General features: G+C 36.8%; 1 protein-coding gene across 7 annotated transcripts in view; it reads right to left on the bottom strand.

Moving 5' to 3' along the window:
* Window positions 1–16,377, bottom strand: part of SLC38A9 (solute carrier family 38 member 9) — an 85,852-nt gene that overhangs the window by 14,749 nt on the left and 54,726 nt on the right. For all 7 annotated transcript variants that reach the window (XR_198900.3, XM_004744646.3, XM_004744645.3 and 4 more), the window contains one exon: window positions 7,306–7,412. Coding sequence is in view for 6 of the 7 variants with exons in the window: in XM_004744646.3 (XP_004744703.1) it covers window positions 7,306–7,412 (107 nt within the window). In the remaining variant the exon portion in view is untranslated. The remainder of the gene's footprint in view (window positions 1–7,305; window positions 7,413–16,377) is intronic.

Here is a 16,377-nt window from a genome sequence, read left to right as displayed (position 1 = left end):
TGGCGTTGTTCCTAGGAAGATGTTGCTGCGGCTGAGGTCGAAGAGGTTGCTGCCTGTGTTCTCCTCAAGGATTTTGATGGATTCCTTTCGCACATTGAGGTCCTTCATCCATTTTGAGTCTATTTTTGTGTGTGGTGTAAGGAAATGGTCCAATTTCATTTTTCTGCATGTGGCTGTCCAATTTTCCCAGCACCATTTATTGAAGAGGCTGTCTTTTTTCCATTGGACATTCTTTCCTGCTTTGTCGAAGATTAGTTGACCATAGAGTTGAGAGTCTATTTCTGGGCTCTCTATTCTGTTCCATTGATCTATGGGTCTGTTTTTGTGCCAGTACCATGCTGTCTTGATGATGACAGCTTTGTAATAGAGCTTGAAGTCCGGGATTGTGATGCCACCAACGTTGGCTTTCTTTTTCAATATCCCTTTAGCTATTCGAGGTCTTTTCTGGTTCCATATAAATTTTAGAATTATTTGTTCCATTTCTTTGAAAAAGATGGATGGTACTTTGATAGGAATTGCATTAAATGTGTCGATTGCTTTAGGTAGCATAGACATTTTCACAATATTTATTCTTCCAATCCAGGAGCATGGAACATTTTTCCATTTCTTTGTATCTTCCTCAATTTCTTTCATGAGTACTTTATAGTTTTCTGAGTATAGATTCTGTGTCTCTTTGGTTAGGTTTATTCCTAGGTATCTTATGGTTTTGGGTGCAATTGTAAATGGGATTGACTCCTTAATTTCCCTTTCTTCTGTCTTGCTGTTGGTGTAGAGAAATGCAACTGATTTCTGTGCATTGATTTTATATCCTGACACTTTACTGAATTCCTGTATAAGTTCTAGCAGTTTGCGAGTGGAGTCTTTTGGGTTTTCCACATATAATATCATATCATCTGCGAAGAGTGATAATTTGACTTCTTCTTTGCCGATTTGGATGCCTTTAATTTCCTTTTGTTGTCTGATTGCTGAGGCTAGGACCTCTAGTACTATGTTGAATAGCAGTGGTGATAATGGACATCCCTGACGTGTTCCTGACCTTAGCGGAAAAGCTTTCAGTTTTTCTCCATTGAGAATGATATTTGCGGTGGGTTTTTCATAGATGGCTTTGATGATATTGAGGTATGTGCCCTCTATCCCTACACTTTGAAGAGTTTTGATCAGGAAGGGATGCTGTACTTTGTCAAATGCTTTTTCAGCATCTATGGAGAGTATCATATGGTTCTTGTTCTTACTTTTATTGATGTGTTGTATCACATTGACTGATTTGCGGATGTTGAACCAACCTTGCAGCCCTGGAATAAATCCCACTTGGTCGTGGTGAATAATCTTTTTAATGTACTGTTGAATCCTATTGGCTAGTATTTTGTTGAGTATTTTCGCATCTGTGTTCATCAAGGATATTGGTCTATAGCTCTCTTTTTTGGTGGGATCCTTGTCTGGTTTTGGGATCAAGGTGATGCTGGCCTCATAAAATGAGTTTGGAAGTTTTCCTTCCATTTCTATTTTTTGGAAAAGTTTTAGGAGAATAGGAATTAGTTCTTCTTTAAATGTTTGGTAGAATTCCCCCGGGAAGCCGTCTGGCCCTGGGCTTTTGTTTGTTTGGAGATTTTTAATGACTGTTTCAATCTCCTTACTGGTTATGGGTCTGTTCAGGCTTTCTATTTCTTCCTGGTTCAGTTGTGGTAGTTTATATGTTTCTAGGAATGCATCCATTTCTTCCAGATTGTCAAATTTATTGGCGTAGAGTTGCTCATAGTATGTTCTTATAATAGTTTGTATTTCTTTGGTGTTAGTTGTGATCTCTCCTCTTTCATTCATGATTTTATTTATTTGGGTCCTTTCTCTTTTCTTTTTGATAAGTCTGGCCAGGGTCCATTTAAACTTTTAAGCTTCTTTTAAAAAAATATCCCACAAAAGACAAAAGTTGAGTCAAATTTTATCAGCTGAACCTAACATACTAGTTCTACAAAGTGCTAGTTCTAAAAGGGAGCAGAAACAGGAACCCATTTTACACTATTTCCATATAAAAAACAACAGATTTCAAGGCCCATTGAGTGTTCTAGTAAGAAAGGCAGAGAATCTTCCTGCAATCCTCGGGAGACCATGAACTGAAATGTCTCTATTTCCATGCAGTCCTGAGCCTCTCCCACGGAGGAATGCAAATCTCCAGATACACTGGTGTAATTTTCCAGAAAAGTGATTCTACTTTGCAGTTTTAGGAAGCACAAATAGAGGCCGTCCTCTTTTTTAATAGCAGTATGACACTAAAACTGCCTGGACACCTCTTTGAGGAAGATGTGGGGGCAGGTGTAGCACAGCTGAGGTCCACCTGCTCCTGCCTCACTGCTGTTTGCTCTCGCCCAGGAACAAGCTGGTCAGAAAGCTGCCATGGCTTACAGATATCAGAAAGACTCCCATAAAACCTGATGTAGGGATCCACGGAATGTACATATGCCTTGGAGAATCTGTGCTGACTTGATTGGAGGCAAAAAGGAAAAGAATATCAAAGTAAAAGAAAGAGTTTGGATGCCCACAAGATTCTGAGTATCACTATGAGAAAACTCCTTAGGCTGAAGCTACTAAGATTCCTAAGATTTTCCAAAGTCAGTTCTAGACAAGGATCCACAAGCCATTCATTAATTTGTACCGTCCTTCAGAGGTTATTAAACAGATTACTTCCATCAGTAATGGTTGAAATCACTACTGTAGATACTTATACCAACTATTTCAACATATTATCAGTTGTTAAAAAAAATGTGTGATGTGATAATAATAATCCATGAGAAAAAAATCAATTGTTCCATGACTTAACAATTTTTGTTGAAACATTAAAAACCTTCACTGTATATTGGGGCGCCCGGGTGGCTCAGTGGGTTAAAGTCTCTGCTTTCGGCTCAGGTCGTGATCCCAGGGTCCTGGGATCGAGCCCTATATCAGGCTCTCTGCTCAGCAGGGAGCCTGCTTCCTCCTCCCCTCTCTCTCTGCCTGCCTCTCTGCCTACTTGTGATCTCTGTCTGTCAAATAAATAGATAAAATCTTTAAAAAATAAAATAAAAAATAAAAACCTTCACTATAGGAAATGAAAAAAAAAGCAAAAGTACTATTTATTTAATATATTATTTTTTAAAAGATTTTTTATTTATTCATTTGAAAGATCAAGCAAGAGCATGAGCTAGGGGAAGGGCAAGAGGGAGAGGGAGAAATGGATCCCCCTGCTGAGCAGGGAGCCGATGTGGGACTCAGTCTCAGGAACCTGTGATCATGACTTGAGCCGAAGGCAGACACTTTAACTGACTGAGCCATCCAAGAGCCCTAATACACTATTTTAAAACATCAAAAACATCAAGAATTAAACTGGCTTGTTTTTTTTTTAATATCTGTAAAAATTTACCAAGAGCACTTCGAATTGTTTCCTCCTTCTCATGGTATAATTACAATATAGAGCAAGCATCTTTTCCGTGCTGTAGTGACCTGTCATATTCCTTTCTTCTAAGTTTGTATCAGCTTCCATCATTTCATCCATTGTGCCTTCAAAGTTGTGAAGTATCTCTCAGAATTCTCTCAATGTGAAGTTTTCTGACAGTGCTACTTCCTTGGGGACAACTTCATTCTTCTTATCACAACCACTTTCCTCATTCATGTTGGTTAAGTTTACTTTCCCCAGGTCCCCAGGTTCCTCTGGCTACACACTGAATGTCTCTTGAATGCCTACATTTCCACAAGTGGGTTTCTTTTATGATTCCATTCATGTTTCATTCAAATTTCATTTCCAGCGTTTTCACTTTTTATTTCATTATTGCACTTTCACCTTTGTCAATTTTCTCTCTTGATTTTCCATTTTTGTAAAAATATTATGTGGATTTACCATCGGGTAAGAAGGAGATGACTCAACTATCTGCTTGGCAGTCTCTGTGTAAAGTGAATGACAGATGTGTAGTGACCAATCAATAACAACTTTGAAAGAAGTGATGTGATTGGTAACAGACCATGATATAGGTCTGTTACTTATGTGGTGATTTGTGAATTGAAGGGCTGGTAGCTATTATTTCATGTCAGTACTCAAATTTCAAATCCTGTGGTAAATGGAATTTGAGCCACACTGTTCAGGGGACTGAGGTAATTTAATTAAACCACCGTAACTGAAAGTCATGCATGTAGGAACTGTGTAAAGTGAGGTTTGCCTGTTATTTAACTCATTAAGACTTTTCTACTAAGACAAAACTAATTTAGAGTACAGTAAAAATGTGCATGCATGTTTAAGGTGAAATATGAGACTTTAATGAAACTGTGCTCTTCACCTGCAAATTCCCAGATATACGAGGCACTCTCTGTTGTTAGGAGACTTTAGTGGTAAAGTCTGAGAAGCAGAGCCTTATGGATAGAATGATCCAATACATTACTTGGTCTAAGTTGGCCTAAGAAAAGAATTGATTAGTGTGGACAGGATACTTAGATGACACCATGGAATACATTAATAAGATTTACATTATTTCCTGTGAAGATGAAACAGGTATCTCCCACATAGCTTTCTAAATTTTCTAAAACTTGGAGTAGGTAGCTTTGTTCAAGTGACAATGAGTCAGGGAATTTGCGAAGGAGGAGGAAGAGATTTTTTTTTTTTAAGATTTTATTTATTTATTTGACAGAGATCACAAGTAGGCAGAGAGGCAGGCAGAGAGAGAGAGAGAGAGAGAGAGAGAGAGAGAGAAGCAGGCTCCCTGCCGAGCAGAGAGCCCGATGTGGGGCTCCATCTCAGGACTCTGAGATCATGACCTGAGCCGAAGGCAGAAGCTTAAGCCAGTGAGCTACCCAGGGGCTCCGAGGAGGAAGAGATTTAAAAGTACAGAGTTTTAAAAGTATATGTTCATTTTTCCCTTACATTGCCAAGTTCCAAGTGCTTAGTTAGGATAAACAAGACTTTCTTCCTATTCCCTCAGAAGATTTTAAAACTGTTTTTGACAAAAGTATAAGTATAATAAAACTAAATATTTCCAAGATAAAAACTAAATATAGTGGCACCTGAATGGCTCAGTCTGTTAAGCGTCTGGCTTCAGCTCAGGTCATGATCTCAAGGTCCTGAGATCAAGCCCCCTGTCTTGTCCTAGGGCTCCCTGCTCAGTGGGAGCCTGCTTCTCCACCAAGCATTTCTGCTGGCTTCTCTGTCTGCCTCTGTCCCTGACCCTGCTCTTGTTCTGTCTCTCAAATAAATAAAATCTATAAAAAAAAATTGAAAAATTAAATTAAAATCTAGTACACTTATGAGAAAAAAGGTAAGGAAGAATTGACATGATTCATTATGTATTTTTCTGGGGATCTACTTTAGCATTATAGGAAGAAATCTTGGAGAAGAATTGATAACATTCTCATTGCAAAACAAGTTTTAAGGCACTGGAAGAATCTGAAGGGGAAAATATTTTCTCCTGTTAGGTGAGAGATCCACAGTCTAAAGGTAAGGAAAGAAGGTAAGAGGGATATAGAAACAAAAAATTTCTAGCTGTTACTATACACCACAGCATGTTAAATATTTTTCTTATTTTATAATGTTTAATTGTGATTAAAACATGTTAAATATTTTTCTTATTTTATAATGTTTAATTGTGATTAAAACCCTGAGAGATAGGTATAAAAATAATGCTATGAAAAGGTCACCAGGTTTGGAAAACCCAGATTAACTGAATTCTAACCCCATTCACAGGTAATATGCCAGATATGTTAACATCTAAGAGTAAACATGAAAATGTTAGAATTTGATTTATATTCTTGGCCTAATTTGAGAGCTAACTTCCTACTCCTTAGAAGGATTTTTGCCTTCATAACGGCTCTACCAAATATTACTTGAAGTCTTCTCAGAACCCCCAGGCTCAGTGAACCCTTCTTCCTTTGTATTTCAGTAACAATTGTACATAGCTCTATTAGAGCTTCACCATGATTTTCATTTACATGGTTAGAAGACATCAAACTGATTTCAAAATCTGCAGACAAGGCCACAAGTAACTGGTGACTGCTAACTTAACTTCTGACTGCTTTAGGTTCAGTTCACTCTTTTTTCTCTAGCATCGTAAGGGAGAAGTTTAGGCTATTGATTTGAGATCTTTCTTCTTTTCTAGTGTAGTTATTTATAGCTATAAAATCTCCCTTCAAGCACTGCTTTTGCTGCATCCCATAAGTTTTGCTATGGTGTATCTTCATTTTTAGTTATCTCAGAGTATTTTCCAATTTTTCTTGTGATTTCTTCTTTGACACATTGCTTATTATATGAGGCTGCTAGTTAAATAAGGTCCATGTATTTGTCAATTTTCCCAATTTGTTAGTGATTTTTAAATTCACTTCACTGTGGTCAAAGAACATACTTGGCATGATTTTAATCCTTTTAAATTTATTGAGATTTATTCAATTTCCTAGCATATGGTTATCTTGGTATATGTTTCAAGATAGTGCATTTAAAGAATGTTCATTCTTTTTTTTATTTTTATTTTTTTTATTTTTTTTAAATTTTTTTTTTAAAGATTATTTATTTATTTATTTGTCAGTGATGGAGAGAGAGCGAGCAAGCACAGGCAGACAGAGAGGCAGGCAGAGGCAGAGGGAGAAGCAGGCTCCCTGCCAAGCAAGGAGCCCGATGTGGGACTCGATCCCAGGACGCTGGGATCATGACCTGAGCCGAAGGCAGCCGCTTAACCAACTGAGCCACCCAGGCGTCCCAAGAATGTTCATTCTTTAAAAAAAAACTCAAAAAACCATTTTGTTCAAGGGTCAACTGTAGTCAGGTTTTTTTTTTTTTTTTTAATCAGTCTGATATCTTTTAATGAGCATTTAGACCATTTATACTTAAAGTTATTATCAACATGATGGGGTTTAAATCTATTATCTTGCTATTTGTTTTCAGTTTTCCCATCTATTCTTTGTTTCTTTTCTTCTTTTTTTAATCTTTTAGATAACCTGGATATTTTAAGAAGACTGTATGACCACTGTTGGCTATTAGCAATGCCTCTTCATTTTTTTAGTGATTATTTTACAGCAGGGGTTGACAAGCTACAGTCTATGATGAAATCTGGCCCACTGTCTGTCTTTGTAAATCAAGTTTTCTTGAAACATAGCCACGCTCCAGTTGTTCAAGTATGATATACAGTTACTTAGGACACAGAGGCAGAGTTAGGCAGTTACAACAAAGACCATAAGGCCCACAGGCCTAAAATATTTACTATCTAAATCTTTACAGAAGAAGTTTGCTGACTACTGTTCCATGGTTTAAATTTAAGAATTAAGATCCAATAACAAAATTTAATTCCTCTGACAATTACTCACATTGTTTTCTTGATTCTTGTTGTTCTTCAAGAGTGTAATAATACAATTATGAATAAAGAAAGCAAGGGTAAGCACTCCAGTCAGCTGTGGAAACTGAAATCTTATCTCTAGGAGAAAAAGAGAGTGAAAAAAAAAAAAAAAACACAAAACATTAAACTGACAGCTAGAAAAAGAATGTTAGTAGCCAAAAGTTGAGTGCCAAAAATTAGTTGTCCCTACTTTGTCCAGGGAATAAGAATATTAAAATGTCTTCACAAAGTTCCTCAAGGCTAGTATTATACTTGAGCAAAATACTTGAAAAGGGAAAGAAAAGCAATCAAGAAATGACTACTCTGTGAGGGTACTTCACATCGGTTATTGCTGTTTGAGGTCACACAACTAGTGTGTGGCAGGCACAGCAGGATTCAAACTTAGAACTCTAAAGGTCTCCCTCTTCTAATAATTGAATTTGCCAGAAAAACACCTTTAGAAAAGGAATCAGAAAAGGGAGAATTGGTCATTTAACATTTTCAAAGGCTAATCTAAGAAGCACTGCTTACTGGGCTCTCTGCTCAGCAGGAAGCCTGCTTCTCCCTCTCCCATTCCCCCTGTTTGTGTTTCCTCTCTGGTTGCATCTCTCTCTGTAAATAAATAAGTAAGATCTTAAAAAGAAAAGAAAAGAAAAGAAAAAAAGCACTGCTTAAAAATACTCAAAATAACAAACATCTACACAGAGGGGAATGGTTAAACTATGATACAGTTGCTCTGTGGTATACAGTACATTAAGAATTACGTTCTAGAGAAAGATTTTATGCTATGGCAAATGTTTATGACTCAAATAGCATGTAGAGTATGATTTTTACATTTATTTTAAAAAGTTTGGGGGTATATATATGTATGTATGCTAAGAAAAAAGACTGGAGGGATAACCACAAAAGTTTAAATAGTGGTTATCTGGCTAGTGGGATTTATTTTAAGTTAATCACTTATCTATATTCTCTAAATTTTCTAGAATAAATTCAAAGTTAATATGAAATAAGAATAAAATAATAAATATTTCAAAAGTACTGGCAATTTCTGTCTTTGAGGTTTGCTAACACAAAAATGAAAAACTTTTTTTTTTAATTTTTTATTTTTTTATAAACATATTTTTATCCCCAGGGGTACAGGTCTGTGAATCACCAGGTTTACACACTTCACAGCACTCACCAAAGCACATACCCTCCCCAATGTCCATAATCCCACCTCCTTCTTCCAACCCCCCACCCCCCATGAAAAACTGTTTTTTATGTAGAAGAGGACCAAGAGTTACATGAAAACAGTGCTGTATCTAGGCAAAGTGGGGGGCAAAAGTGAAGAACAACCTGTCTCTGGGGATTCCTTAGTATAGAAAATACAAACAAGAAAACAAAGTCCACTGACTTTTTGCCATAGATTTAGGAAAGGAAATAAGAATAACTAAGAATCAAGCACTGGCTCTGAAAGAAATCAGGATGTAAGAATTTTAAAATCAATACTATAGTTTTCCATAAATTTTGTTGTTCTGTTAGCTTTTATCTAAATTTTTATTTGCAAAAGCAATTCAGAGTCTATTTTCCTGGGGTGCCTGGGTGGTTCAGTCAAGTAGATGTCTGACTCCTGGTTTTGGCTCAGCTCATGATCTCAGGGTTGTGAGACTTAGCCCTGGGGTGGGCTCTGCACTAGGCATGGGACCTGCTTAAGATTCTATCTGTATCCCCCTCCCACTGCACCCACCTCCCTACCTGTGCACACACACTGTTTCTAAATAAATAAATAAAATTTTCTCAGGGAAATTCTCCCCTCTTCTGTCTATAATTTTTTAACTTTTTAACATCTGAGCAGTAAAATAAAATGTAGGGACAACTCCCACTTCTGTTTAAAAAAAATAAAAAAATTTATTTCATTTTTTAAAAGATTTTATTTATTTATTTGACAGAGAGATAGTGAGAGAGGGAACACAAGCACAGGGGAGCTCGAGAGGGAGAAGCAGGATTCCTGCTAAGTAGGAAGTCCAATGTGGGGCTCGATCCCAGGACATTGGGATCATAATCTGGGCTGAAGGCAGCTGCTTAACAAACCGGTGGGAGAAATAGACAGCAATATAATAATAGTAGAAGGCTTCAATATACCACTTTTAACAATTATAGATCACTCAGACAGAAGTACACCAGATGTACCTGTTAGACATTTACAGAACATTCCATCTAGTAACAGAATACACATTCTTCTCAAGTGCACATGGAACATCTCCAGGATACATCACAAAATATGTCTCAACAAATTTAAGAGAACTGAAATCATACCGAGCATCTTTTCCAACCATGATGGTATGAAACTAGAAATCAATTACAAAAAAACCCCAAAAAACAAAAACCAAAAAACTGGAAAAATTCACAAATATGTGGAGATTAAGTAACACGTTACTAAACAACCAATGAGCCAAAGATGGAATCAAAAGATAAATCAGGATGTTGAAATAAATGAAAATGGAAATACAACTTACCAAAACTTAAAGGATGAAGCAAAAATAGTTCTAAGAGGTCATTTTATGGTGATAAACATTCACATTAACAAACAAGAAAGATCTCAGATAAACAACCTAACTAAATGCCTGGGTGACTCAGATGGTTGAGCATCCGAATCTCAATTTTGGTTCAGGTCATGATTTCATGGTTCTGGTATTGAGCCCCAGGTCAGGCTCTGCACTCAGTGAGTCTGCTTGAGGATTCTCCCTCTTCCTCTGTCCCTTCCCTAGCTTGAGCACATGCTCGTTCACTTGCTCTCTCTAAAATACATAAATAAATCTTAAAAAAAAATCCAAACAACATTATACCTCAAGTAATAATGAGAAAAATAAAGAACAAATTAACCTAAAGTAGAAGAAAGGAAACAAAGATGAGAGCAGAAATAGAGACTAGAAAGATAATAGAAAAGATTAATAAAACTAAGTTGGCTTTTTGAAAAGATAAACAAAATAGATAAATCAGTAGCTAGATTAAATAAGAAAAAAGAGAGGACTCAGGTAAAAAAATTATCAATGAAAGAGGAGACATCACAACTGATACCATTATAAGAGATTACTATAAACACTTATACACCAATAAAGTGGACAACCTAGAAGAAACAGATACATTGCTAGAAACATACAAACTACCAAGACTGAATCATAAATGGAAAATATGAACAGACCAATTTCTAGTAAAGAAATTGAATCAGTAATAAAAATCTCCCTTTAAAAAGTCCAGGTAGCACTAGATGTTTTCATTGGTGATTTCTAGCAAACATTTGAAGGTGAATTAATAATAATCCTTTTAAAACTCTTCCAAAAAACAAAAGAGGAGGGAATACTTCCAAACTCACTTTATGAGACGAATATTACCTTGATCTTAAATTCAGACAAGGACACTATAAAAAAAAGTATTAAATTCAGAGAAGGACACTACAAAAAAGAAATATATAGGCCAATATCCCTAATGAGCATAAACGCAAAAATCCTCAACAAAACATTAGCAAACTTAATTCTAGACCATGATTAAGTGGGATTTATTGCAGGGATGCAAGGATAGTCCAACATCCACAAATCAATCAATGTGATACACCACATTAATAAAGCAAGGGAATGGATGTAGAAAAAGCATTTCACAAACTTCAACATCCATTTTTGATAAAAACTCTCAAAAAACTGGGTATGGAGGGAATGTATATCAACATAATAAACCTCAAACTCAACAGTGAAAAGCTGAAAGCTTTTCCTCCAAGATCTGAAATGAGACAGGATGCCCACTCACCAGTGTTGTTTCTAACTTGTCAAATTAGAATGAGTAAATATCCAGCTTTTTCCAATTAACCAATAAAAACTTTTTGAGTAACTTTCTTAAAAACCTGAGATTCTTTTCAACAGTTTCAGTGAGATATAATTCATATGTACTTCAACCATTTAAAGTATACGACCATTTTGGAAAGCTATTTGGAAATATCAACCAAAGCAGAATATACACATACATACCCTTTGACCTTGCAAATCCATTCTGAGGTTTATACTCAAGAGAAAGGTGTCATATTTTTACCTTAAGATATGTGTAAGAATAGAGTACAATAATAAACATAATACTAAACAACTAGAGACAAATGCTCCTGGACAATAAAAGAAACAAAGTATGGGTATAGTTACACAATGAAATACCAATGAGAATGAACTATAAACAGATACAACTACATGGATCAATGTCACAATTTAATGTTGATTGGAAGAAGCCAGATACTAAAGAATGCATGTTCTATATTTCTCTTACATGACTTAAAAACAAAACAAAACACAGACAAAACCAACCTTTGGGGTTAGAAGTTAGAACAGTGGTTAACTTTGCAGAGAGATAGCAGGTGGTAGGCATAATGACAGGGACTTCTGGAGTGCTAGTTTTTGGTCTGTTCTGAGTATCTGGTACATTGTTTGTGAAAAATAATCAAACTATATACTTAAGAGTTGTGCACTTTTATATAAGTATGCTATGTCTCAATAAAAAGTTCAAAAGCAAAAATGAAAAATGGTAGAGCCTACATGTAAAAAAATATGAAAACAGAAATTCCATTATAATTGCAGGCATTTCAAGTATCAGTGAGTGCATGGTAGAACGTAGTCTGCTCTTAATGGAAAGTTAATAAAACTATGAAAGCATATATGGTTAAAAATTATTTTTTCTGGTTGTAGATGAACACAATGCTGCTAACAAATGGCAAATCACAGCATAATCCTTGCAGATCTGTCTGAAGTCTTTCTGAAATCAGTTTCAAAGCATTTAAGTTTTTCATTTTAAAAATATAGTCCTAGATGTGTACTAATTGTTAAAAGTTAAAAGTATTACAGGGCTTCCAACAAAAACCAGCATTCTCTTGCTTCATACCTCCCAACCTCTCTCGCTTCACACCTCCCAAACCTGAAGCCTGTTTCCCTGAGGTAATTATACCTCTTATAACTATTCAGCAGACTTCAAATTTATAATCTTATATTTAATATACTTATATTCATTTTCCTTTATTTTTAAAATTTTAGACATAATCCATTGATTTTCCACCAGAAGACTTTAGTCCTACCACCACTCACATCCCTTATCCCCCTAATATCTTAATTCTTTTTTTTTTTTTTTAAAGATTTTATTTATTTATTTGACAGACAGAGATCACAAGCAGGTAGAGAGGCAGGCAGAGAGAGAGAGAGGAGGAAGCAGGCTCCCCGCTGAGCAGAGAGCCCGATGTGGGACTCGATCCCAGGACCCTGAGATCATGACCTGAGCCAAAGGCAGAGGCTTAACCCTCTGAGCTACCCAGGCGCCCCTTAATATCTTAATTCTAACTTTGATTTTGTAAAAATCAGTATTCAGTGTTTTAATTTTGATGATTATTCTATATTATTTACAGTTAAGCCATGATATGTATTATCATTATATTTTCTTATATAAAAATGTTTTTGTTGTCCTGTTTTTATGGAGATTTATGGAGATTTGGAGGTATTTCCTTTTCCCTTGCCTGTCTACTTAACACTAATTTTTTCCCCAAACTCTACCAAAGAATGGTAAAGCTCCATTCTATACAACACATCAAATAATCTTTTCCATTTCCTTTTCCTTTTGGAAAAAATGCTTAATGGGGCCCTCTGTCTGCTGCTATAATCCAAGTGGATTTTAAAATTTTAGACATAAAATTAATTAAAATTTTAGACATAATCCATTGAAGTAGCTGCACAGCTACTTCCTAGGATTTTGTCATTCACTGCTTTTTGGTGGAACACATTTTGCGGGGTTTTTTTGCTGTTGTGTGTATGTGTGTTTCTCTGTGTGTGTGTGTGTGTGTATGTGTGGAAAAAGAGAGCATAGAAATATGCTGAAAATATCTATTGTACTACACTTGATTCAGGATTTTAAGTTAAAATAATTTATCCTGAGACCTTCATGACACTTCTCTCTTCTAGTTTTAGGAGTTGTTAAGAAGTCTGAGACTATTGTGACTCCAGACCTTTTGTGTAAACCTGTTCTTCGTCCCTAGAAGCTTTCAGGGTCTTCTCTTTATTCATGGTGTTCTGAAATCTTATGATGATATGCTTCGGTGTGGGTTTTATTCACAGTGCTGGGTACTGTGGGACCTGTACTTCTAGAAATCCATGTTCTTTGATTAGCAGGAAACTTCTTAAATTATTTCTTTGACAATCCCCCACCCCCTTCATTTTCTCTCTGTTCCTTGGAACTACTTTTAGTTATTAGGCTACCTGGATTAACGCTTTAATTTTCGTATTTTTTCTCTCCTTCCTTCCCTCCCTCCCCCGCTCCCTATTTTCTTCCATCCATCCAGGATTCCTAAACCACTTTTTGGGAAGTGGGCTTTATCTTCCAAATTTTCTTTGCATTCTTAACTTCTATTATATTTTTGGTTTCTAAGACCAACCTCCCTCCTTCCTTCCTTCCTTGGCACCCAAATACTGTTGCATGGATGTATTACTTTCTTTTGTCACCTTGAGATGGTAATTTTTTGCAAGTTTTCTTATCCTTATTCCCTCTTATTCTCTTTTCCTTTCAAGGTCACCCCACCCCCAACTAAGTTTTGTTTTCATGTAAGAGGCTTTCCACAAACATCTAGTGATCTTTGCCTATTTTTTTTATATTGCAAAGTGAAGCACACAAAAATGTATACTTAGTAAACACCTAAGTGGTCTGATACAACCAAGGTACTTGCTATTTCTTTGGTAGAACCCAAATTGCTCAAGACTTTATGTCTTTCCTCTTGGACTTGTCAGTTTCTCCAGAGGAGAACCCTCTGTTATCCTATGCTGTCAGCATTCTGGGAGCCAAAGAGTAAAGAAAAGAGAATTGGAGGGGTACAGGGAGAGAGGAGAGTCTTACCACTCAATATAACACTTTCACTTAGTCCCTGTTTTCAGACTAAAGCCTTTATCCTACCCTTTGTTGTGTGTGGAGAACCTCAGTCCTGAGGCGAACCATTTCAGTTTTTTCCATCTCTTGCTAAGTTGAGGAGGAAAAGGGATTTATAATCTAACTATCTATTCCTTATGTAAACTTTCAAAGAATACTACCCTTTTTAAGCTCTTTTCCTTACTCTTACTTTCAGAATGACCCAAATGCCTCCAAATACTGAGGGTTTCGATGTATAGCTGAAAATGGTTTCCTCTGTGATAGAGTCGCTCTCTGCAGGTACTTAAATTTCAGCTCTGTCTGCTTTGCTGTCAGTCTAACCATCTACCAGTTTTCTAGTATCTAACAATCTATTGCTGTCTCTTGCCTGCTACTGTCTCTGCTATAGTTTCATTGTGTCTTTGTTTACATTTCTTGCTTTCTTTTTTAAAGATTTATTTATTTATTTGACACAGAGAGACCCAGTGAGAGAGGGAACAGGGGAAGTAGGGGGAGTGGGAGAGGGAGAAGCAGGTTTCCTACTGAGCAGGGAGCCTGATGCAGGGCTCCATCCCAGGACTCTGGGATCACGACCTGAGCCGAAGGAAGATGCTTAATGACTAAGCCACCCAGGTGCCCATTTTTACATTTATTTCTTAACTATTGTTTTAATGAGATTCAGGAGGGAGTAGGGATAAACACCTTTATTCATTCAACATTGGTTATACACTACTTGCAATGCCCTCGGAATTATTATAGGCCTTGGGGATATAACAGTAACAGAGAAGTACAGAAAACAAAAACAAAGAACATCCCTTTTCTCAGGAGCTAGCATTCTTATTAAGGACAACAGATACACAAGTTTAAAAAAATACAGGTATTCCTTACCAACTGAACTTTCATTCTCTGAATTTAAGAAACAAATGGATTAAGAAATTTTTTAGAAAGTCCTTTGTTATCTTAACTTCTGCTACTTTCTATCTGAAACTCAGGAACCAAGTAGATTAGAATAATAGATATCCCTTAATATTTTAATTCATTATTAGAATTAGGAACTTAATACATTTAGATAACCAGGGATACCTACATATAAGATTTGGTAGTGATGAGAGCACTAAAGAAAAATAAGCCACAAGAACTGGGAGTGGGCAGGAAGCCCAGGAAGGCCTCTCTAATGATGATAACCACGTGGCTTCCTAAAAAAAAGACAAGGTCATTTCATATGCAGGTAAAAGTTAGTGCAAGGATTCTAAGCTAGGAGTATGCTGTGGAACAGCAGGGAAACACTGTGGCTGGAGTGGACTGAAAAAGTAGAAAGGTAATAGGGAATGATGGCAGACAGGAAGCCAGGAGTCAGATCACGTAATATTTGTGGACTATGACAGAAGCTTGCTTGCTTCTTTTTTTTTTTTTTTAAAGATTTTTATTTATTTTTTGAGAGAGAAAGAACGAGCATGAGCAAGGGGGAGTAGCAGGCAGAAGGAGAAGCTGACTCCCGGCTCAGCAGGGAGCCCAACACTGGGCTCATGCAAGGACTCTGAGATCAGAGTCCTGAGCCAAAGGCAGAGGCTTAGCCAACTGAGCCACCCAGGTACCCAGATGCTTGTTTTATTCTGAATGAGATGAATGAAATGGGAAACCAGGCTTTTGAAGGTTGTGTTTTAAAAACCTCACTCTGGGGTGTGCTTGGGTGGCTCAGTGGGTTAAGCTTCTGCCTTTGGCTCGGGTCATGATCTCAGGGTCCTGGAATCGAGTCCCACATCGGGCTCTTTGCTCAGCAGGGAGCCTGCTTCTCCCTCTCTCTCTGTCTGCCTCTCTGCCTACTTGTGATCTCTCTCTGTCAAATAAATAAATAATAATAAAAAAATCTTTAAAAACCTCACTCTGGCTTCTAGGTATAGAACAGACTACGGAAGGGGAGGCAGACTGGAAAAGGGGAGATTAGCTAAGAGACTACTATAATCACTCAGGTGAGAGATTAGCAGCTTGACTAATTCTTTCTGGTGCAAATGGTAAAAAGAATCTGACTAGATTCTCAATTTACTTTTGAAAGTTCATGCTTTGCAGATATGGAAGGTGGGGAAAAAAACCCAATCAAGTATGATTCTAAAGTCTGGGGCCTGAGCAAGCAGAAAATTGGAGCTACCACTTTTTGAGACAGAGAAACCTGGGA

This window comes from Mustela putorius, unplaced genomic scaffold, assembly GCF_011764305.1.
Source record: "Mustela putorius furo isolate JIRA1106 unplaced genomic scaffold, ASM1176430v1.1 tig00000145_pilon_pilon_pilon, whole genome shotgun sequence".
Lineage (NCBI taxonomy): Eukaryota > Metazoa > Chordata > Mammalia > Carnivora > Mustelidae > Mustela > Mustela putorius.
This window is presented reverse-complemented; position numbering and strand designations above follow the sequence as displayed.